At 45.3% G+C, this 22,420-nt stretch overlaps 1 protein-coding gene across 2 annotated transcripts in view; it reads right to left on the bottom strand.

The window, feature by feature from the left end:
- Positions 1-333: 333 nt before the first annotated feature.
- LOC139367146 (ubiquitin carboxyl-terminal hydrolase 45-like) overlaps positions 334-22,420 on the bottom strand; it is a 41,300-nt gene continuing 19,213 nt past the window's right edge. The window contains exons 6-18 of one of the 2 annotated variants that reach the window (XM_071105252.1): positions 17,046-17,197; positions 15,417-15,512; positions 14,979-15,109; positions 8,921-9,008; positions 6,367-6,448; positions 6,049-6,140; positions 5,572-5,628; positions 5,311-5,436; positions 4,606-5,227; positions 3,541-3,638; positions 3,229-3,315; positions 2,860-3,007; positions 334-1,764 (exon numbers count right to left, since the gene is read on the bottom strand). In XM_071105252.1, coding sequence (XP_070961353.1) covers positions 1,634-1,764; positions 2,860-3,007; positions 3,229-3,315; positions 3,541-3,638; positions 4,606-5,227; positions 5,311-5,436; positions 5,572-5,628; positions 6,049-6,140; positions 6,367-6,448; positions 8,921-9,008; positions 14,979-15,109; positions 15,417-15,512; positions 17,046-17,197 — 1,910 coding nt within the window. In that variant the 3' untranslated portion in view covers positions 334-1,633. Of the gene's footprint in view, positions 1,765-2,859; positions 3,008-3,228; positions 3,316-3,540; positions 3,639-4,605; positions 5,231-5,310; positions 5,437-5,571; positions 5,629-6,048; positions 6,141-6,366; positions 6,449-8,920; positions 9,009-14,978; positions 15,110-15,416; positions 15,513-17,045; positions 17,198-22,420 lie in introns of both variants that reach the window. The other variant, XM_071105241.1, reaches the window with a different exon arrangement.

Here is a 22,420-nt window from a genome sequence, read left to right as displayed (position 1 = left end):
GGAAGATGGGATACTTTTAGACGTTGCCCTTTTCCTGATTCCACACCCACCTCCTCTTCACCAGCTCGCGACATGTTTCTCAAAACAGCGCTGCTTTGCACCCGTCATGGCACATCGCCGCCACCGACAGAGTGAATATGGCAACTATGGGATTCACTGTGACAGCCCCTGACTAATGGCCGGCACCGTCTTCACACAGTAAAGAGGGATGATACAAATTTCAGTGCGAAAACAACAGCCGTACTCATCCACTATCAAGTACTTTGGGGGGGGGGGGGGGGGGAGAGGATTCAAACATTCCAACCAAAATAAGAACATGTAAGCTGAGCCTTGTTGGTTTCCCATTTCAGAAATGAGATTTATTCTCTTCGATATATATGATTTCACATAACCCAGCGGTGTACCGAGTTCCTTATTGAAATCGAATGACATTTTCAGAAGGAAAAGAACGCCTGAAGATAAACACTGTAGCCTGAGGCACCATATCTATATAGGGTTTAGTATTGTGGTAAAAAACACCAAATTCTCATGGTTTTGCATATACATTTCACACAAGCTGTCTGTAAGCAAATATGTGTTCACCGTAATTATTTGTTCTTAACATGCAGAAGCGTAATAATCCTAGAGTGTAGGCACTGAGTATTTATTTGTTTTGAAAGAAATTCATCAAACCGTATCTTTACTTAAAGTAATCCTTCACTTGACCAGAATGTCCCAACAACCGACAGATAAAATATCTCCATTTCATTCCCCCCAAAATATTTGCAGAACGATTAACATAAATGGTGAGACACATTTGAATCTGAAGATTGATCAACACATTCACGGCCTTTAGTTTAACTACAGCAGAAAGTAATGGGATAAAAAGACTAATGAAATTGTCCGGCGAGCTGGCAATCATATATGTAGTAATGTCCCTTTGTTAAACATCGCAATGTGTTTGAAAACATGTGGTTAGAGATTTAAATATGCACACCGGTGCACAAACGTAGAGAGAGAATTGAAAAGAACAGTGCCGACCAACACAGTAATGTATTGGTCTGAAACACACTCGGATGGCCTGCCACATTATGGACCTCTCCTTTCAGGAATAGTTTGAGATCACATTCTTTTGGCACTTAAGTCTTTTGTGTATGTTTTCCATCATTTTATATTATTTATTTTACCAAAAACTCTTTGGCAATCACCATTTAATGATAGTCACACATTCGCATGTTCTACAAAAAATACAATTCGTATTCACCACAGCAGGCTGTAAAATATAAATAACATAGCATTTTTTTTCTGTATAATTTGTGCTAATTAAACATACTATTCTGCCACTCTTTCGCTTTCTCACTCAGTCTCTTTCACCTACAGAGGTATGAGCAACTGTATGGGGACGTTCAGTAAGTGGACCGAGACACGAAGAGTGTGGTAACCCTTCAATGCTGAGCAGTCCAGTATACATCAATGTAATGCATGTCCCTGATGGCCTACAAATCCCATCATGTAGTGCTTGCCATGTTTCATGCTCTTGGGAGTCAAAGTTTAGAGAGCGGTATACCCAAAGCAGGTCTGTCTCTTTTTTTCCCCCCTCTTCCCCGGTCTTCTGAGAGACCAACGATTGTTGGGTAGCTCCGTGCTCTGGCAGTCACAGCATCTCCTCGTAGAACAGCAGGTAGGCTTGAGAGTTGAGGACCCTGGATTCTGGCACCGTCTGGACATTGGTGTCACTTACATACACCCACTGACCCTGTGTAGCACTGCTTGCTTCCCTTGGACCTGAAACACAGTAAGGGTCTGTGGTTAATGGGAAGAGATGGAGATTTTCTAGGAGCCATTACTGTGAGAAACCAATGACTGTGGCTAGCTTACCACAGAAACGGTGAGGAGCGGCATGGACAAAGACGTTCATAGCAACACTGGCATGTAGGTAAGACAATTAAATTAGGCCAAGCACATTTCATAATTGTAACAACACTACACTTAGTGTTTGTGCTAAGTCTTATTTTAAACTTAAACTGGACGGACATTAGGTTTTTAACCTGATCTACAGGATCCCGGCGCATTTTTGGAAATCGGAGGAAATCGGAGCAAACTGTAGTAAAACATAGTGCCACAGCCCATAAAGTATAAGCGCATACTCGATTTGGCTCTCAAGGGCACTTACGGTGTCCCGACAACTCAATTGTTAAATGTCAGAGGTTCTCTGATGGTTAGAGCCCGTAGACAGGACAAAAGTCGCGTAGTGCATTTCAGCCGTTACCTGACGGAAGGTTAACAGCAGGGTGAGGAAAACATGTATTGAAGCGAAAGAGAAAAGGAGAAGCAGTGAGAAGAAAATGAAAGGAAAAAAAGAAGAGCGTTTGTAAGAAGGGATGTGTTGACATGAGGAGATGGATGGTGGACGACAGCGGTGGTTATCGAGGTCCTTTTGACCCCTCTATGGTGGCTCACCAATGCTGCCGAGACAATGTCACCTCAAGTTCTATACTAGTTAATTACCAGCGAGGACAACTACTCACACAGACCTCTGTCACAAAGACATTTTCATTACAGTTGAGCGTCGCTGAATGGCAGGCGCTCTCCTTGAGCAAGGACAGGAGAAAATACATCTATATAACACTGGACATCTATATACACTACACTATTTTTCTCTCATAAATGCCGCCTTCAAGGTTACGCGGAGTGAGGCCTTCACACAAATACAGTGAGTTTGTATGTACAGGAGACACATACTTTTTACAATCATACAATTCGATGCTTTGGTCGATATATACATCTTTTTTTAAGTAAACGTATTGACATAGACTCTTAACACAAAATCGGTAAAGGAATAGAGAGTATTTTATGGACAGACAAAGAGACCGTTTATACCTGCCAGGTTTCTGCGCTGTGGCTGCTCGGTTCTCCTCTGGGGCGAGCGGACCTTTACATACGCTGTGTAGTGGCCCCCGCGCATCGACCCGCTGTGTTCCACGATGCCATACAGGCTGTACAGCACACGCTCCCCCGCCACCAGGTTCTGCCCAAAATGGAACTCAGGATGAGACAGTCAGCAGTGCCAAGAGCTCAGACAGATACAGGAGCATCTGAGCTATTGCTATCTTTTCAACTATTCATTACAAGCACAAATACTGATAAGTACTTGAGCTACAGTGTCCGAGGACCCATATTTATTTCAGTTCATTTCAAGGTTTTTAGTAAAGATATTGTCCCTGTTTTCACGTGAAGAAGAGTTAGTACCTTGCAGGATGCCGAGCAGAACGGAGCCAGGTCCAGGATGAGAGGGAAGTTGACGTGACGGTTGACTTTTCGTAGGTTCATCCCTGCCTTCACACACACACGCACACACACACACACACACACACACACACACACAATCACAAATCAACCCCAAAGATATCAACACACAATAAGACACAGTAATAGCCTACACCATGACCACAACAACAATTTAGATAAACAGGAGAACACAACGTTATTCACATGAACATGATATATCATTATACAATAACGTAAAGATGTGTACAATAATGCATGAAATAATATGCTAACCTGATGGAAGCGTTTGAGGTGCAGAGTGACCACCGGGGGCAGCGAAGAGATCAGCATCTGTTTGCGAGCGCTGGTGTACACCTTGTCAGACTTCTTCTCTGTATGCAGTGGTGCAAAAAGTACACAATTGTCATACTTGGGTAAAACTAAGAGATACCTTAATAAGAAATTACTGAAGTAAAAGTGACTGTCACACAGTAAAATACTACTTCAGTAAAAGTCTAAAAGTATTTGGTTTTAAACATACTTAAGTATCAAAAGTAAATATAATTGCTAAAATATACTTAAGTATCAAAAGTAAAAGTATAAATCATTTCACATTCTTTATATTAACCATTTCCAGTCCTGCAAAGCATTGGAAATGTAATGAGTACTTTTGGGTGTCAGGGAAAATGTATGGAGTAAAAAATACATTATTTTCTTCAGGCATGTAGTGGAGTAAAAGTAGTCTAAAACCTAAATAGTTAAGTAAAGTTCAGATTCCATAAAAAAAAAACGACTTAAAGTGCTTTAAAGTACTTTTCCTTAATTACTTTACACCACTGTCTGTAAGCACATACAGACACCACAATGTCACTTTGTGAATGAGAATTTTTCAAATACATGATTGCTCTGCCTGATACAAGTCAGCGTACCCTAAATGTCTGCATTTGAATATCTGTGTAAATGCATGACATGGATAGGTGCCGAATAGCCACACATTTCCGTATCACCTACTGCTGTCACTATCAGGTCAGAATCTCAACAAATTGTCTTTAACAACAGTGGTTATCGAGCGCTCCTGAGTGGCACAGCGGTCTTAGGCACTGCATCTCAATGCAAGAGGCGTCACTCCAGTCCCTGGTTCAAATCCAGGCTGTATCACATCCGGCCGTGAATGGTCGCATAACACAATTGAGTCGCATAGCACAATTGGCCCAGTATCGTCCAGGTTTGGCCGGGGTAGGCCGTCATTGTAAATAAGAATTTGTTCTTAACTGACTGATAAAGGTCAAATATAGGTCAAATATAAAAATTCAAACCAGCACAAGTTCTCTATCAAACGGTGTATGTGTTCTAACTAACCTGCTGAGGTGCTCTTCCGCAGTTGTTTCTGCCGGCGGTCCGTGCAGCTCTCGCACAACAGCTTGTTGTTGCCCATCAGAAGCTCCACCGAGGTGAACTGGTGAAGGCAGGACTGAATGGAGCACTCCTTGGAGCAGGGCGTATAGCTGTGGGACAGGGCCTGGAATGCCCCCTGGTGGTGGGAGTGAGGAGACTGTTGAGGATGCTGGGGCTCCACCTGGTCCTCAGAACAGTGTGTAGAGGGTGAGTCCGCTGAATCAGGTCCCAGGTTAAACTTATGCACTGCACTGACCAGCTGCTCCACAGCACTACCATGCTGGGTCCTGGGGGAGAGGGCGGACAGGGTGGGAGACTGGGTAGGGGTGGACCCTCTGCCACCATGGCTGTGGCCCGAGGAGTGCCGTGGGGTCCCCTCGCTCTCCGAGGCCTCGCTGTCGGCGTCATTGCTGCTGTCCTGGGGGCCCGAGTCTTTCTCACTGCCATCAGATAGGCTGCTGGTGGCGGCCATTTTGGAAACTCCTGCAGCACGGGCCATTACGGAGGGGGACTCTTCCTCGGGGTGGTCCGAGGGGCTGTCTGCCCCCTTCTCTTCCACAGAGCCAGGAGACTTATGGCCCAGCTGCTGCTTTTGAGGCACACACAGTCAGCAAAACACACTCACCAACTGACTCAAACTACACTTACACACAGACACAAAGAACACACCTGTCCGCTAAGTTTCCTGCTGTTCTTATTGAGCGCTGCGGAAAGCATCTCGTCACCGTGGGAGACGTGAGCTTCTTGCTCCCGACTGCTCTTCCCAGTCCTGCCCGGGTTGGACGGCTTGGACATCTGAACAGCAACAGGACATGACACAAAGACAGAGATAAAACCAACATACTGTACACGTATCACATATAATCAACATGGCAGAAGCAGTATTCTGGACTAGACACTATTGCAAAGCTAATGCAAAGATATGCTCACCCGCTCCTCAATGATGGGCAGGGAGATGTCAATGAAGGCTTCCTTCACTGTGGAGATCTGTGGGAGACAGAGGACAGGCACCCATAACACTCACAATCAAAGTACGGCATGGCTTTCAGCTGGGAACAACTATAGTCTTACTGAAATATGAACACTGCTCATTGAGAAGTGGTTTAAAATGGTTTAACTGTGTATGACACACACAAAACATACGGCTCAGTCGAGCATGGCACTTACAACACCAGGATTGTGCTTTCGATTCACAGGGTCACCCGTACATAAAATGTATTTAGCATGATTGTAAGTCACTTAGGATAAACGCATCTGCTAAATTGCATATCTTATTAATATAACTGTAGTTGTATAATTAATCCTTAAGTATTAAGGAATACAGCCAAACTGTTCAGTGGTTGACCACACACACACACCCAGATTCCAGTAACCATAAACAGAATAGACAGGCAAAGAATCACTTACATGCTCACACTCCTCACACATGATGGTGTTGGTCAACTCCCCCACAAAGATGCGATCCACAAAGTTCATCTTCACACCCTCCTTCCCGTATGCTGAGATAAGGAGGAAATAAAGGTTAGGCAACTAAAAACAACAACATTCAGCTACAATCATTCAGAATAAATTTACTTTAATCAATCCTTATGTTTAATCATGAAACATGCCTCCTGTGGTTGAGGTATTTTTCCATAGTAAGCCATTGAACAGTACATAACGCTGCCACAAGATGGCGCTATTGATTTAGGTCAAAACTACTGAGTGTCAGAATGGAACAGGAACCTTTGACTTGGCGTTTGGTCTCATCATCTGCAGTCTTCTCCGTGGGGTTGTTGAAGGATTTCAGAATGCCCGCTTTGATCCGCTGGGAATGTCAAACACTACATTGATCTCATATGAATGCAACTTAAGTAGATGGAAAAATGCAGGACTACAAAATGGTGGTTTTATACAACAAAGGGTGATTCATATAACAGCTACCATGGGAAGCCAAGGAACTGAAACCATTACAAAAATGAGTGTGTTTGTGAATACACATTAGTAAACAAATACAAACTTCTTCCAGAGCATCTGAATGTGCACTTGTATCTCGCTCTCTCTCTGTGTGTGTGTGTACTTCTCCTGTGTGTGTTTGTGTGTGTACACTGCGCATGTGCTGGTGTGGAGTGTGTCAGCCAGCCGTCTCTGACAGTCTCGGTGGCGTGGCCGTGGGCAGTGATTGAAGGTGACATGGTCACTGAGTGTGTCGGCTAGTAGAAGAAGAGGCACCGACGCAGTAAAGCACCAATCAATAGATAATTGGCCGTGGTCTGTGTAACCGACTAGTCGCCCCCATTGTCCCCGGACCCATGCACTGGACTGGCTATTTAGGTCAAAAGCCTGGTTAATCCCAGCTCTGCAGCCCCCCCTGCCCTCCTCTCCCTAGTCAGACACTGCTGAGCCCCACACTAATTAATCCCCATCAGGATCCCCCAACGTGTAGTGTGTAGGCTCAGGGTAAGAGAAGCGGGTGAGGAAGGGAAGGTTGGAGGGGTGTAAACTAAATTAAGATGGGCCAAGAAGCACAGGCCATGCCCTGAGTGGGAGCATTACTGTACCTAACGTCTCAGCTAATTGGTGATAATTGACTGTGTGTATTTAGACTTCTGATACTAAATGGCCAATCAAAACAAACACTTGGGCCTCCTAGGTTGGTGGTGACAGGCTATGGGAGAAATGGCCAGTCACTCAGTGTATGTGTGTGTGTTTTATTGCACGTTTGTTTGGGCTGATTCCATGCAGGTGAGGACATTTAAGTTGGTGCAAGCTAAACACGATGAGTGTATCTACAATTCTGTTTTGAGTAAATAAAATGTGTAAGTGTCATAGACCGAAAAAATGATGAGTATACAATATTTGTTGGGTTGTGTATGCTGTGCAGGTAAATTTATGGCAGATGAGTGGCAAACCTGATTAGACGCAACTGCTGCTCATCGGCAGTTCTTTACAATTTTATTTTAATTCAAAACAGCATTTGTATCTACACACTGAAGGCTGTAAAGCCGAAACGTCTGTGTACGCCATCCCTGATGCAGTGAAACGTCTGTGTACGCCATCCCTGATGCAGTGAAACGTCTGTGTACGCCATCCCTGATGCAGTGAAACGTCTGTGTACGCCATCCCTGATGCAGTGAAAATAATCTGTTTGAGTGCGAACCCATTACACATTTTTGCAGGTAAATGTATTGTAAATTCATCAGACAGTAGATGTCAAATGCATATAAGCGTATGTGCGTGTGTTTACGTTTCAGCGCATGTATAATGAATGCATGATGCAGTGAAACGTCTGTGTACGCCATCCCTGATGCAGTCTACGCCATCCCTGATGCAGTGAAAATAATCTGTTTGAGTGCGAACCCATTACACATTTTTGCCTCAGACAGTAGATGTCAAATGCATATAAGCGTATGTGCGTGTGACTCCCTGATTGGAGCGCGGGGGGGGGGGGGGGGGGGGGGGTGACCCTCCAGCACAATGGCGCGACCCACAGCTGCGTGCTTCCCAGATCACACAATGACGCCCGTCGTGCCACTTGCAAGTCCTGTAAGTGGCACAACTGTCAGTGTTCACAAGTTTAAAAAGAACCAGGGGGGGGGGGGAGTCCCAGCCTGTACCCTTGTCCCCCTGTCCCAGGCCCCGGGCTGACCACTCCACTCCACACCCGCTACTCTCCTCTCTTTTTGGGGCTGCTGAGTCGCTGGTGGGGCTGAGGGGCCAACTGACTCAGCCCTGGGCCGGGCCTGGGCTCCCCCTAATTGCTGAAGGGGGGGGCAGTCTGCACTTGCCAGAAAATATGGTACCATAAGGTTAAAAGACAATGGCTGGCCGAGAAGCAAAGGCGAAGACCAAACCCTGCACAATGTCATCCACAAGCTTACAGCCTGCTCCTCAATTGCAATCAAAACATTGCCTGTTCTTTGCGTACTCTTACTAGCATGGTCACCACCCTACATGTAGCTTGGCTACAGCTATCATAGACACCGTTGACAGAGAGACTAATGGCTTTATGTCATCATACTCATACTCAGTCACTTGACTGATCTACATGAAAAATATATTAGTATATTTTTATATATATTAGTATATTTTTATATATATATTAGTATATTTTTATATATATATATATATATATATATATATATTTTTTTTTTAAAGGCTTCCTAAATAACTACTCTTTACGATTTGTAGATCGGTCAGTCTGGATCTCAAACACAGCCACTGGCACAGAGACGGAGCCATGGTACTAGGCTGAGTGGAAGAAGGATGTGGTGTTTGTAACGTGGGTCTATAGTCTCACCTTAGTCTCCTCTACTCTCATGGAGTCCAGTAGGTAATGGAGCAGCTCCTGGCTGTCCTGCTGCTGGTAGCCCTTAAAGCGTGGAGCCCTGGTGAGACGGACAGAACACATACACTCACATAGTAACCATGTTAAATGTGTACACATACGCACACACTCGTGTAAACGTAATTCAGTTTTTTTTTTTTTTACAGAGATCTTGAGAGAGGGAGCGAGTTGAGAGGGATGAAAGTTAGAGGTGGACAGCAGACCGAAGCTGGCAGCTCTATCGCTAAGCTAGACCAGTCACATGTGCGTTGTTTATAGTTGATAAAATGAGTAAATCTAGGACAGGCAAACACAAATCATTGGTACACAAACACCCACCCACACACTCAAACAAGCATGCACAAAGCAATCAACCACATGCATAAAGCAATCAGATGTATCAATAGTGCATACAGAGACATCAATGAGAGTGGAGAAAGGCCACATTCTTTTTTTTCAAGGACTTTTCGTTGGTTCATCCATTCAATTTCCTCTCTGCAGCTTAAAGGAAGCTATTGTTTCATTCCCACAGCTTTCATTAAACCAGTTAGGGTCTCACACACACACACACACACACACACACACACACACACACACACACACACACACACACACACACACACACACACACACACACACACACACACACACACACACACACACACACACACACACACACACACACACACACACACACACACACACACACACACACACACACACACACACACACACACACGACCTTCTTCCGGCTTCATGTGTTAAGCAAGATTCCAAGTAAAGAAGATTTTGTTAAAGGCGTCTCTTATAACAATGACACATTGATTATTTGATGGAATTTCTTTCATTTCGTAGCTAACTTTAAGACCTGTGCAAGTATTTGCAAATTAAATTTGACATTGCAGGTGAAAATGGCTGTAGGGCTTATCAACAGCCTACTGTGCAAGCCAATTCTGTATTTCTTCAATAGAAAGCACTTTACTGTCTAGAGTACACATATCTCCCATCATTATCATTCCCCAGCAGTACATGTAACTACGGGAGAAAACGTATGGTGATTGTGCCAGTGGACATCCTGCGTGTTCATGCCCCAGCGCTCGTAGAGGGGGCTCTCCTTGAACCTGTCCCTGGCCACAGCAGGACAGATGTAGGGACAGATGTAGAGACAGATGTGCAGCCAGGGCAAGAGCCACCACCACAACCTGTTGGGCAGCGTCAGCCACAGAACAGGTTGGCCTGACAGGCTGGCAGGACAACATGCAGCTGACCTGAGAGAACCACTGACCACTCCTAACCCAATGCTCTCTGAGTGCACAGGGTCATAGAGGAGGGCAAGTACATTCGTTGCCTCTTAGATACCAGTTTAGCATCTGACCATCTATAACAATGATAAACGTCTTGATCACTGGATAACCGGAATACTGGTACTTGTTCTAAGGGCGTCAGCCTACATTTTTGTATGTCCTATTTTATAACGCTCCTGAGCAGCTCTCCACAGAGAAATGGGACCTCCTAAAAGCCATTGTAGGGGCTTCATTGTCCCAGGTATAGCATCCTGATCTGATGTCATATCATCTCTACATACAGGCCAATGACCCGTTCAGATTGGCCTGCAATGCAAATGAAACCAAACGATTTACCCCTTTGAACTGGTGAACCATTCTTCCTGGCGAGCTCCCAGACCCAATCAGAACAGAGGTACTCATCCTCTAACTGGCAGCAGAGTGGATGGGCCTACAGTCTGGATCATCTCTGCCATGTGCTGATGGATGTTGACTTCAAGCCCCAGAATGGGTGACTGGAGCTGGGGGAGAGACGAATGACCACCTGCCCCCAACACAGGTCATGAGCAGGAGGTCTAGAGGACCAACTCAGCCCCCCTTCTCTACCTCTGTCCCTTTGCCCTCTCTCTGCCACACGCAAGGGCGGCAGAGGGAGGGGGGAAAATCACGTGTCCCTCATTTCATCCCCTTTAAAGATGCCAAAACATAATGGAATATCTTCCTTCAAACGTGTACAAAATGAGTGTTTTAAAGCATGTTTTCTTATATGAAACATGGACATTACAATGGGGATTACAGTAGGAATATGGCTTTTTATCAAGCAAATCGTGTCTTGTATTCATGCCAAACACACTCATCCCCAACTCTGCTTATCTAACAGCTCAAACACAAAGCGGGTCGGACTGGTACAGTATCTGGTCGGCACACAGTGATAGTCGGGATTAAAAGACAGACAGACAGAGGCAGTCTTGGGGTATTTTGTTCCGGGAACGGAACACAGAGCAGCGACGGGTGAGAGGCAGACGAGCAGCTCCAATGGGATCAGTGGGAACGGCGCCGTCTGGAAGCTCATCCCAGTGGAAGAGAGGCAGAAGGGCCCTGTAGCGCTGCTCCCAATCTGGCCCTGACCAATGCAGACAGCTGCGGTGCTAACACAATTAACAGCGGATGAGTTAGTACCAGACGCAAGGCAACCCCGGCACGTTGCACCACCTCGACAGGCAGAGGGGCGCGCACACACACACACACACACTTTCAATACAACATATAAATCATATACATTGAGTCGCTTTCACATTGACACACACATTTACATAATAAAAGCCACTTACTGTATCTATCCAGCATAAGCATGTAAAAACACTCATTATCATGCATGTAAAAAAACAAACATCTATAACATAAAAAAATCAACACTTATCTGACTCATAGAACACCCTGCCTCATATGTAAATCACATTCACAGGGTCACAGTGCCACATGCAATCAATTATGAACGACATTCCTTTCAATAAGTGTAGGTCTATTTCTCTTCTGTCGTACCCACATTATCGAATGCAGCTCCCCCCCCCCCCTCCTACATTTATGAGCGTATTGAATCTTTTCAAATCAAATCACATTTTATTGGTCACATACACATGGCGAGTAGATGTTAATGCGAGCGCAGCGAAATGCTTTGTGCTTCTAGTTCCAACAGTGCAGTAATATCTAAGAAGTAATCTAACCATTCTCAACAACAACCTAATATACACAAATCTAACAATTCCCCAACAACTACCTAATACACACAAATCTAACAAGTAATCTAACAATTCCCCAACAACTACCTAATACAGACAAGTCTAAAAGGGGTGAATGAGAATATGTACATATAAGTATATGGATGAGCGAAGGCCGAGCGGCATAGGCAAGGTGCAATAGACGGTATAAAATACAGTATATACATGCTATATGAGTAATGTAAGATTTGTAAACAATATTCAAATGTGGCATTACTTAAAGTGGCATTGTTTAAAGTGACTAGTGATCCATTTCTTGAAGTGACCAGTGATTGGGTCTCAATGTAGGCAGCGCAGCCTCTCTGAGTTAGCGATTGCTGTTTAGCAGTCTGATGGCCTTGAGATGGAAGCCGTTTCTCATTCTCTCGATCTCAGCTTTGATGCACATATAGACTATTCCTCACAGGGACAGACAAAAGTAACATCAGAAATATAATGAATGCCTTTGCATAGGCAGCTGAAGGTCTGTGGACATGATTTATATCAGGCATTGTGAGACCAGCTGAATGTGACCTTCCTTGAGAGAATGCCTGCTCTTCAACGCTTCAGCTGCAGGAGATCTTCCATGCATGTTCAGACCTGTGTGGCCATGTGCCTTTGTGTGGCCGCCTGCTCATTGTTGAACCCTGCTATTTTCCTACTGCGGTTGGACTTACACACAGGTTAGTTTTTAAAAAATTGCCTACAAGTCATGAAAGAAAGTCAGTCAGTGTGTACGCGCGTTCGCAGAGTGCGTTTGTGCAAGTGTGTGCGTGTATTATTTCATAACTGAACACTATTGTAAGGAAAAAGGGAGGTAAAAGTGTTCCTGTGTAAGCATAGGCAAGATTCTCTAGATTAAACTTAAATAACAATTTTTTAAACATTTTTTATCAGAATAAATTGTAGAGCTTTTTCCTCGTGCGCCATACACACATCCCCCACCACAGCAGCATAGGCCTAGTGGTGGGTCTGGGTAAAAGCCGAGTCTCTCACTGGCACCAGAAACAGTGTGTGTGGTGTTGACCCTCCAAACCACTGGGCCTGGCGCTGGTCCGAGCCTGACCCGTCCAGCTGGCACAGGGGGCCTGGCGTTGGGTATAGTGGGGCAGCCAGAAGAGCAGGCCAGACAGGGAGTGACTCAGCTGGTCAAGGGTGAACACAACAACACACTAGGCTCAATCTGTCTTAAATACCAATGGAACACACACACACACACACACACACACACACACTGGGGTCCTACACAAGTAGCCAGTTTAACCAACCAGTGTGTTGTTAAGCACTAGGGTGCACATTCTCAGGTCAGGGCCGGCAACACGCCACTGAGCTAGGAGACCTCGGGAAATAAAGACGAGGATTGGACACGCACACAGCCTAGTGTGTATATGGCTTTAGCCATCCCGAAGGTCAACACGCGGCAGGAGAAATATCATTATCAGCATCAGGAGAATGTTCCTGTATAGAGGAGCCACTCTTGACCCTGCCCCACTGACATGCAGTTACAGACAGAATGAGGAGAGAGATGTAGAGTTTGTTTGCGAAGGACGGGAGAGCGATGGCAAATCATATGTGTGCGTAGAAACACGGGATGAGGTGTGTAGCACGTGCATTTGTAGGTGTCGAGTGAATGTCTGCATGGAAGAAGGGTTTGAATAAAGGCATGGGTCCGTGTAATGCGCAAGTGAGCATGAGGAAGGGCATGAAATGAGGTCTACTGGGTGAATGTGTGTCGTGTACGTGCATGCGTGCGTGTTGTGCCTATGTGTATGCCCGGCTGAGTGCATATGCACTGCAGGGTGAGGTGGTACCAGGTGAGGGGTGTCATTGCTCTCACACACACACACACCTGGTCAGATGAAAGCCCGGGTACCGGGACACACCAGAGTCACCCAGGCGGCCGACCGTCTCCACGCTCCAGCCACCCGAACGTTCCCCATCCCACCCAGACAGAGCCGACTGTACAGAGCCTGGTCCTACCTAACCCAACAGGCCCCACACACTACGGCCAGCCTGGGCCAAACCAGCCGTTCACCATGTTCCAACAACAAGAGCCAACCAACCATTCACCACACGTTCAAAGAGAGACCTAACCAACCGTTCAGCATGTTCAAAGGTGACCGTGTTCATAAGCGTTCAATGTGAAACTGGGAGGGCTGGCCGGGCCACTCAGACGGTTTACTATCCTCAAGTTCAAACACGAACACAGGTGGTGCAGCGTGTTAAAGAGAACAAGGACATGCCATGCTGTTTTGATTGCAGATGGAAGCAGATTGCATCAGAGCCATTTTGTGCAGTGAGGTCTACTGTTCGTTCTGTGTGGAGTGCGTTGGTGTTAATGGTTTAGTGTTGAACAGCGTTGGGGAGCAAGGTGGACTGAAGACTGGATGGACCAGGTGCTGGTAGGGTCCAGCAGGTTGAGACAACCTCTTCTCTGAAGTGGTCGCCATGGCAGCTTGACAACAGGGCAGGTAAGAGCTGTGGCCTCTGCCTGTACCGTTTGATTGACTGTTGTCACAGCAATGGAGAAGTGCCAGACCAGTTGGGGCACACTGACCTCTAAACTTGGGAGCAGGGCAGCTTGTCTGCATATGAGGCTGTGTGTCTAACATTGATGCCTCGCCGACGCCGCAACCACAGCACAATGTTTCTACAATGTTGTGCAGTGGGAAGGAAGAATTGATGGTAACAAAAACTATTGATATCTCTTGGTGATAAAGTTTGTCATTAGTACACAAGGAAAGAGAATATAATTATGAAAGCTTTAGCCAACCTTTTACAGGTCTGTAGTGCCTCCTCTTGCACCCTACAGGGAAGCACTCATATGCTCTTTTCATTAAAAATCTTTTAGCATGGACCAGCACAGGAAGCAGGTTAAGTCAACACCCATGCCTATACAATAGCCTATACTGGGTTCCGGCACCATCAACACTAATGCTGTAAGACGGCCAACACATAAAATAAAGATGAATGCAGAACATAGCTTCTTACTTCTGGCAGAGCTGGTTGAAAAGGGTCTTGGGGTTGACAGGGCCCTTCCCGGACTCCTTCATGCTGTGTAGGAAGAGGAACATGGCCGAGGTCAGGGGCTCTGGGCTGGGCAGAGTCACCATCAACGCCCCCTGAAGGACAACCCCAGGAAAGGAGAGAGTGAGCGAGAGAACATACGAATGTTAGACAAGGCATGCATTTCATACAGAGTGTTGCACTACCATGGAAAGCCTGAAGGGGCTTGACTGCATTCTACAGATGACTGGAGACGTGGGGGGTGGGCTACAATGAGTCAAGGGTTATTTACATTAGCCTATTATGCTAATATAAAAAATAACCACCCATATAGACAGTAATAATGTGTCTTCCTGTGCCATGTACAGTATAATACTATAGTGGTGGACTGGACTATACCAAGCACATGAGCGTGGAACGTACCACATTTGACTCGGCAGGGGGGCAGATCTTCAGCTTGTGTCCCTTCTCCTTCACATCCTGTATCAGATCGTTCAGCATGTGAGTCTGGGACAGATTCTGATGGACAGAAATCAGCCACTATTAATCCATTACCATTAATTTAGTCATCATAGTTTTTCACCTGCATGGACAGGACAGAATCATTTCTTATCAGTTACAAGAATCATGCATTAACATCTTACTGCACTCCTTCCTTTCTATTTCATCATCCCTTCACAAAAAAAGAATAAAACATTTTTAAAAATTACAAATGCAAAAAAAAAATGAATGGTAAAACTGGAGAGTCTACAATTGAAAAAATCTCTATTAATTCTGAGAAACTGGCGGGTGTTAGCCTAAATATCATTATGCTAAAAAAGCCCTTTCCAAAGAAACGATGAGCTGTGACTGAAACACAGAAGGGATTGCCCAGAGCCACCATTGTCCCATCATATTACTGCAGCATCTCTTTCTTCCCTTTCAAACGACAGTTGTTTTGTCACATCCTGGCAATGAAGACAGTTGCTATGGAAAAGACACAATGGCATCAGCAGGGTGAGCTTTTTCTCTGACAATTATGTTGTTTCACCAGCAAAATTGCAATTTTGAAGGAGACAATGAGGATAGAAAGAGAGAGGGAAAAAAAACATGTAAAGGAAGAATGTTCGGTCTGGTTTCAATCACGAGAGAGCTCCAGGTGATTAACAAAATGGCGGAAAAGGGGAAGGGAAGGAAAGTTTCAATTCCCCAAGACTAGACAGCCAACACACACTGGAACATAGAGAACGTGTTCCATACCAGTCCTATTCTCCCGTGGATAGATGAGTCACACATACGCATATAAAATACCCTTGTACTATATATGCATAACTTGTTCTTGCCTATACTGCTGTATTTTAAAGACATTTATACAAGCCTTTCATGTGTTCTCGAGTTTAAGAACAAATTCTTATTTACAACGATGGCCTACACCGGCCAAACCCTTGACGACGCTGGGCCAATTGTGCGCTGCCCTATGGGACTCTCAATCACGGCCTGTTGTGAAACAGCCTGGATTCGAACCAGGGTGTCTGTAGTGACGCCTCAAGCACTGAGATGCTGCGCCACTCGGGAGCCCAAGGCTGGTATGCTATGGTATTTTACTATCGGGAGGAGCAGCACCCAACATGCCAGTTTGACCAGCCGCCACCATGTTTACAGTACACTGTTCCCTAGACCAGGGTTGTTGAGGGAGAGAAAATGTTGCAGGTTTCCAGCAATTCTATACATTTTGTCATGGGGTGCAGAGAACATTTTGCAGTTTTAAAGCAAATTCTCTTGCAATTCTATACATTTTGCCATGTCTAAGGTTTATTCATGTGATATTTGAGTGACTCAAACATGACAAAAATATCTATGGGCTAACAAATTCCGCAAAAAAATGTCCGCTGACATGGGCTAGTTGATCTGAACATTACTGACAAGTTAAAAATAGTTATCTAAGGTATGCAATGACCTTTAGTACACCCGTGGTAAAGACTCTCTTGGACATGACCTTATCCATACGGTTGCATTTCATAAGCAGCCTCATCAATGTTTACGGCATACAAACCAATCTCATAATGACCACACCTGCATAACTGCGTTAAAGAAGCAGGTGTTTCCTAGGTTGTTGATGCCTTTGACCGGGACCAGTGTGCTGTTGTTGACCGGACTCTTCCCTCTTGACTGGTCTGCATAGTCGCTGGGCTCCTCTCTAAGCTTGATCATTTTCGATGTTGTTCCTGCAAGGCACAAAAAGGAAGCTATTTTACTCCTATATACAAGGTTTTTGTCATTTTCAACAGTAGATTAGAGTTGGACGCGAGCACTCGATTCATGGTTTGTATTCGATTACTAATGAGTACTTGACGTTTTCAAATGCAAGTATTAGGCAGGTGAAATGTACAGTGCATTCGGAAAGTATTCAGACCCCTTGACTTTTTCCACATTTTGTTACATTACAGCCTTATTCTAAAATTGATTACAGTTTTCCCCTCATCAATCTACACAATACCCCATAATGACAAATCAAAAACGGGTTTTCAGAAATGTTTGCAAATGTCACATTTACATTAGTATTCAGACCCTTTACTCAGTACTTTGTTGAAGCACCTTTGGCAGCGATTACAGCCTCAAGTCTTCTTGGGTATGACGCTACAAGTTTTTTCATACCAGTATTTGGGGAGTTTCTCCCATTCTCCTCTACAGATTCTCTCAAGCTCTGTCAGGTTGGATGGGTAGCGTCGCTACACAGCTACACAGAGATGTTCAAATCGGGTTAAAGGCCGAGCTCTGGCTGGGGCACTCAAGGACATTCAGAGACTTGCCCCGAAGCCACTCCTGCGTTGTCTTGGCTGTGTGGTTAGGGTCACTGTCCAATTGGAAGGTGAACCTTCGCCCCAGTCTGAGGTCCTGAGAATTCTGGAGTAGGTTTTCATCAAGGATCTCTCTGTACTTTGTATGATGTTGACACCACCATAGTTCACCGTAGGGATGGTAACAGGTTTGGCATTTAGGCCAAAGAGTTCAATCTTGGTTTCATCAGACCAGAAAATCTGGTTTCTCATGGTCCTTTAGCTGCCTTTTGGCAAACTCAAAGCGTGCTGTCATGTGCCTTGTACTGAGGAGTGGCTTCCATCTGGCCACTCTACCATAAAAGGCCTGATTGGTAGATTGCTGCAGAGATGGTTGTCCTTCTGGAAAGTTCTCCCATCTCCACAGACGAACTCTGGAGCTCTGTCAGAGTGACCATCGGCTTCTTGGTCACCTCCCTGACCAGGGCCCTTCTCCCCCGATTGCTCAGTTTGGTGGAGAGGCCAGCTCTAGGAAGAGTCTTGGTGGTTCCAAACTTCTTGCATTTAAGAATGATGGAGGCCACTGTGTTCTTGGGCACCTTCAATGCTGCAGACATTTTTTTGTTACCCTTCCGTAGATCTGTTCCTTGACACAAGCCTGTCTCGGAGCTCTACGAACAATTCCTTCAACCTCATGGCTTTGTTTTTTTTCCTGAGGGATTTTATAAAATAAAAATAATTAAATAAGGCTGTAACGTAACAAAATGTGGAAAAAGTCAAGGGGTCTGAATACTTTCCGAATGCACTGTATATGCACTGACAAACGTTTGAGCTAAGATACACTTACTGTTCGTTTAGTATGTCAAGTGCAGTGAAAATGTGTCACGTTTTTTTTCTTCTTCGCATGGCGTCACCTTGCAAAAGAGTTTGTCCATATCGATGTAGCTTGGTGCAGCAAAGGCATTTTGAAACTTTACGTACGAACCAAGTTCTTTGAGGTCGCCAGAGAAAAAACAACACCTAAAGTGTCTCTCAATCTCCTGTGAGACCAGAGCCTAATAGTATGTTTAGGGAGCCAGGGGTTGCATTTAACCCATTATGTGCTGGGGTAGCTTCTTAGTGGGGGCCAGTCCCGTTCCAAGCAGCACACAGAAACACACACACACACACACACCGGAGCAAACTGCAAACATGGTCTTCTGCAGTGGAAGTGGGTTAAAGTGCGGCAGGCCAGGGCTGCAGCTGGAAGGAGAGATGGGTCATGTGGGAGAGAGCAGATGACAGCTGGAGAAGTTTCCGCTGTTTAGGGAGAGACGGCTCTCTGGTCCAGCTGTTACTCCTCCATGACCGTCCCAACTCAGCAAGGAGGGAGGCAGTCGTCAGTGCAGAGCAGGCCAGCAGGGACTGGGGGATTATAGTTGGGGAGTAGTCAGGAGGCTGACAGCTCTGTGCACTAGTCTAACACTCAAAGCATGGGGTATGGCTGGCTGAGACAAACTAAGTACATCTCTCTACAAAATTCTTATCTACAAAACGAGGGGGATGTAATGCTAAGAAACACTTTAGGAAAGTCAGAAACCTTTCTCACTGAAACACAGGGCAAATCGGGCCCCTAAGAGGCGAAAGAGTGATAAGGTACTTCTTCTTGACACATCTGACATCATTAAGTATACATGGTTGTCTTGATGAAATCAAACACAAAAACACACGCAGAAGATACTTTTGGTCATGTAGTGTATGTGGATACCTGCTCGTTAAACATCTCATTCTAAAATCATGGGCGTTAATATGTAGTTGGGCGCCCCTTTGCTGATATAACACTCTTCTGGGAAGGTGTTTCACTAGATGCTGAGGGGACTTGCTTTCATTCAGCCAAAAGACCATTAGTGAGTTTGAAAACTGATGTTGGGGATTAGGTCTGGCTCGAAGTCGGCATTCCAATTCATCCCAAAGGTGTTCGATGGAGTTGAGGTCAGGGCTCTGCAAGTCAATCAAGTTCTTCCACACCGATCTTGACTAACCATTTCTGTACGGACTTCGCTTTATGCATGGGGACATTGTCATGCTAAAACAGCAAAGGGCCTTCCCCAAACTGTTGCCACAAAGTTGGATGCACATAATCATCTATGATGTAATTTTATGCTGAAGCATAAATATTTCCCATCAATGGAACTAAGGAGCCTAGCCCGAACCATGAAGAACAGCGCCAGACCATTGTCCCCTCCACCAAACTTTACAGTTGGCACCATGCATGCAGGTAGCGTTTTCCTGGCATCCAATGGCAGCAAGCTTTACACCACTCCAGGTAACGCTTCGCATTGCGCATGGTGTGTGGCTGCTCGGCCATGGAAACTCAATTCATGAAGCTCCCAATGAACTGTTCTTGTGCAGACATTGCTTTCAGAGGCAGTTTGGAACTTGGTAGTGAGTGTTGAAACAGAGGACAGACGCACTACGCTCTTCTGCATTCGGCGGTCTCGTTCTGTCAGCTTGTGAGGCCTACAGATTCGCGGCTGAGCCGTTGCTGCTCCTGTAAGTTTCCACTTCTCAACAACAGCCCTTACAGTTGACAGCTCTAGCAGGGCAGAAATTTGCCGAATTGACTTATTGGAAAGGTGAAATCATATGACGGTGCGGCGTTGAAAGTAACTGAGCTCTTCAGGGAAGGCCGTTCTACTGCCAATGTTTGTCTATGGAGATTGCATGGCTGTGTGCTTGATTTTATATACCTGTCATGCTAGGACCTAGTCCAAACGTTACAGGCCATCCTTTCTTATTCTGTTGTCATCAGTGTCATTTGTGGAGGGAGAGACAAGTGCTGTTCCGTCACATTAGGCATTAATCAACAAAACAAGTGAGAGGACCCAAGGCTGTTGAGATGAGAAAGCACCCTTTGTGCCCGTTTGCCTTCCTGCCCCTCCCCCAACCCATAACACACACCACTTACACAATTTATCCATTTTCTTTCATGCTCCGGGAGACAGCAAGCTGCTTAACAGTGAATTAACGCACACTTCTCATGTGTACCTTAATCAGTGTTACAAGACTACCAGAGACAGGAAAAGGTGGGTGGCCATGCCTTTGTCAGTCTCTCTCTGTTGATTTGAAATTTTCTAAATGGGAAGACATGAGAAATGTGATCATCTTAGGTGCTCAATGTCAGTATGTGACATTATCTTTATGACCATAATTATATGACATTGTTATTATTTGGATGACAGGATACGGGGCTACCTGCAGTACCTACCTATTTCACCATATAAATGGTATCAAATGGAGATTGCCATAGCTGCATGTACCATGAGTAAACCCAACCAGCATGTGCTTGGTTAGAGGAGGTTAAGCTACCTTGAGGTCTCAGGACCATGTATTCTGGTATCTGTCAGCAGCACTTCCAGACAGACGGCTCAGTTAGCAGTGGACCCCTTGCTGCTGCCCTGCTCCCCAAGCCAGCTCTCACCCAGCATGACAAGGGAAAGGTGAGAGAGACATGGACGACATGACCCTTAACCCAAAGTTTTCATTGTGAAAACAACCGACCCTCCTGCCCACCATTTCTCTCCTCAAAAAACCCCCACATAGGCCTTGCACATGCTCCCTGAAGAAATTCTCCCTGCGATTCTCATGATTCTATATGTATTGTGATTCGATACTGTGATTTTATTGCGATTTGATGCTCCAAACATATTGCTCACTATACAGAATATGTCTGCTGCAGAGGGACAAGAGACCATGAGAAAATTAGTTTTGATCAGTCAAGAATATAAGTACTGAAAACATGTTGGCTCACTTTAAAAAGATGAAGAACAAGCTATAGGATGAAACATTTTGGTGCAAGTACAGCTGACTAGCGCTAGCTACCGCTACCAAGTATAAATATATTTTACAAATGTATATTTAGTCAAATATCAATATAATATCATCATTCTCTCCCCCCCCAATCACTACCATTGAGTATGACCCAGTTTGTAAACCCATAACAGAGATCAGGAAAAGTGTGTAACTATGGCAGGCTGAGGATGTGGATGGTCCCCCCCTACCCTCCCCCCTAGATCAACTCTGCCACCACAGAATCAGTTTGTGATCCAGCTAAAACGTCGACTGGGAATGTCAAACATCCAATATTGATGATAATTACTCGGATTTATGGCAGATGGATGTTCTTTGCCTGGCACTGTGATGGTCTCGGTGACCAAGTGGGGCGGGGTTCCGCCTTGGGACCATTGAATGGAGTGTTGGTCCAACCCAGTCCAGCCAAAAGCATCTGTCCCTCCAGCCGCCACACTGGAAACATCTGGAGGTCTGTCTGTCTGGAACTAAACAGACATCAGGGAGGGGCCCATATGGTCACACTACACAACACACTGCAAACAAGTGTGGACAGGGTAGTTTCTGGTAGAATGAGAGAACAAGTTAGAGAAATACGATACGTTTTTTTCTGGAATCTGTAAGCGATGGGGAATATGTGACGAGATGGGTATGTAGCTTTGTGAGAATGTACCTGTTTATACAAGTGTGTGTGTGTGTGTGAGAGAGTATTCCGACCGGCTCCTTGGCTAAGAAGACAGGGGAAAACTGGACAGAATGGGAATGCCAATGGATACACTCTTCATCTGGGACTGCCACTGAAGGTAAACAATGTTCAGGGAGCCATCTGCCAGGGACCCGGGA

The sequence above is a fragment of the Oncorhynchus clarkii genome, chromosome 2 (genome assembly GCF_045791955.1).
Source record: "Oncorhynchus clarkii lewisi isolate Uvic-CL-2024 chromosome 2, UVic_Ocla_1.0, whole genome shotgun sequence".
Lineage (NCBI taxonomy): Eukaryota > Metazoa > Chordata > Actinopteri > Salmoniformes > Salmonidae > Oncorhynchus > Oncorhynchus clarkii.
Note: the sequence above shows the minus strand (reverse complement) of the source record. Positions and strands in the feature narration are given on the sequence as shown.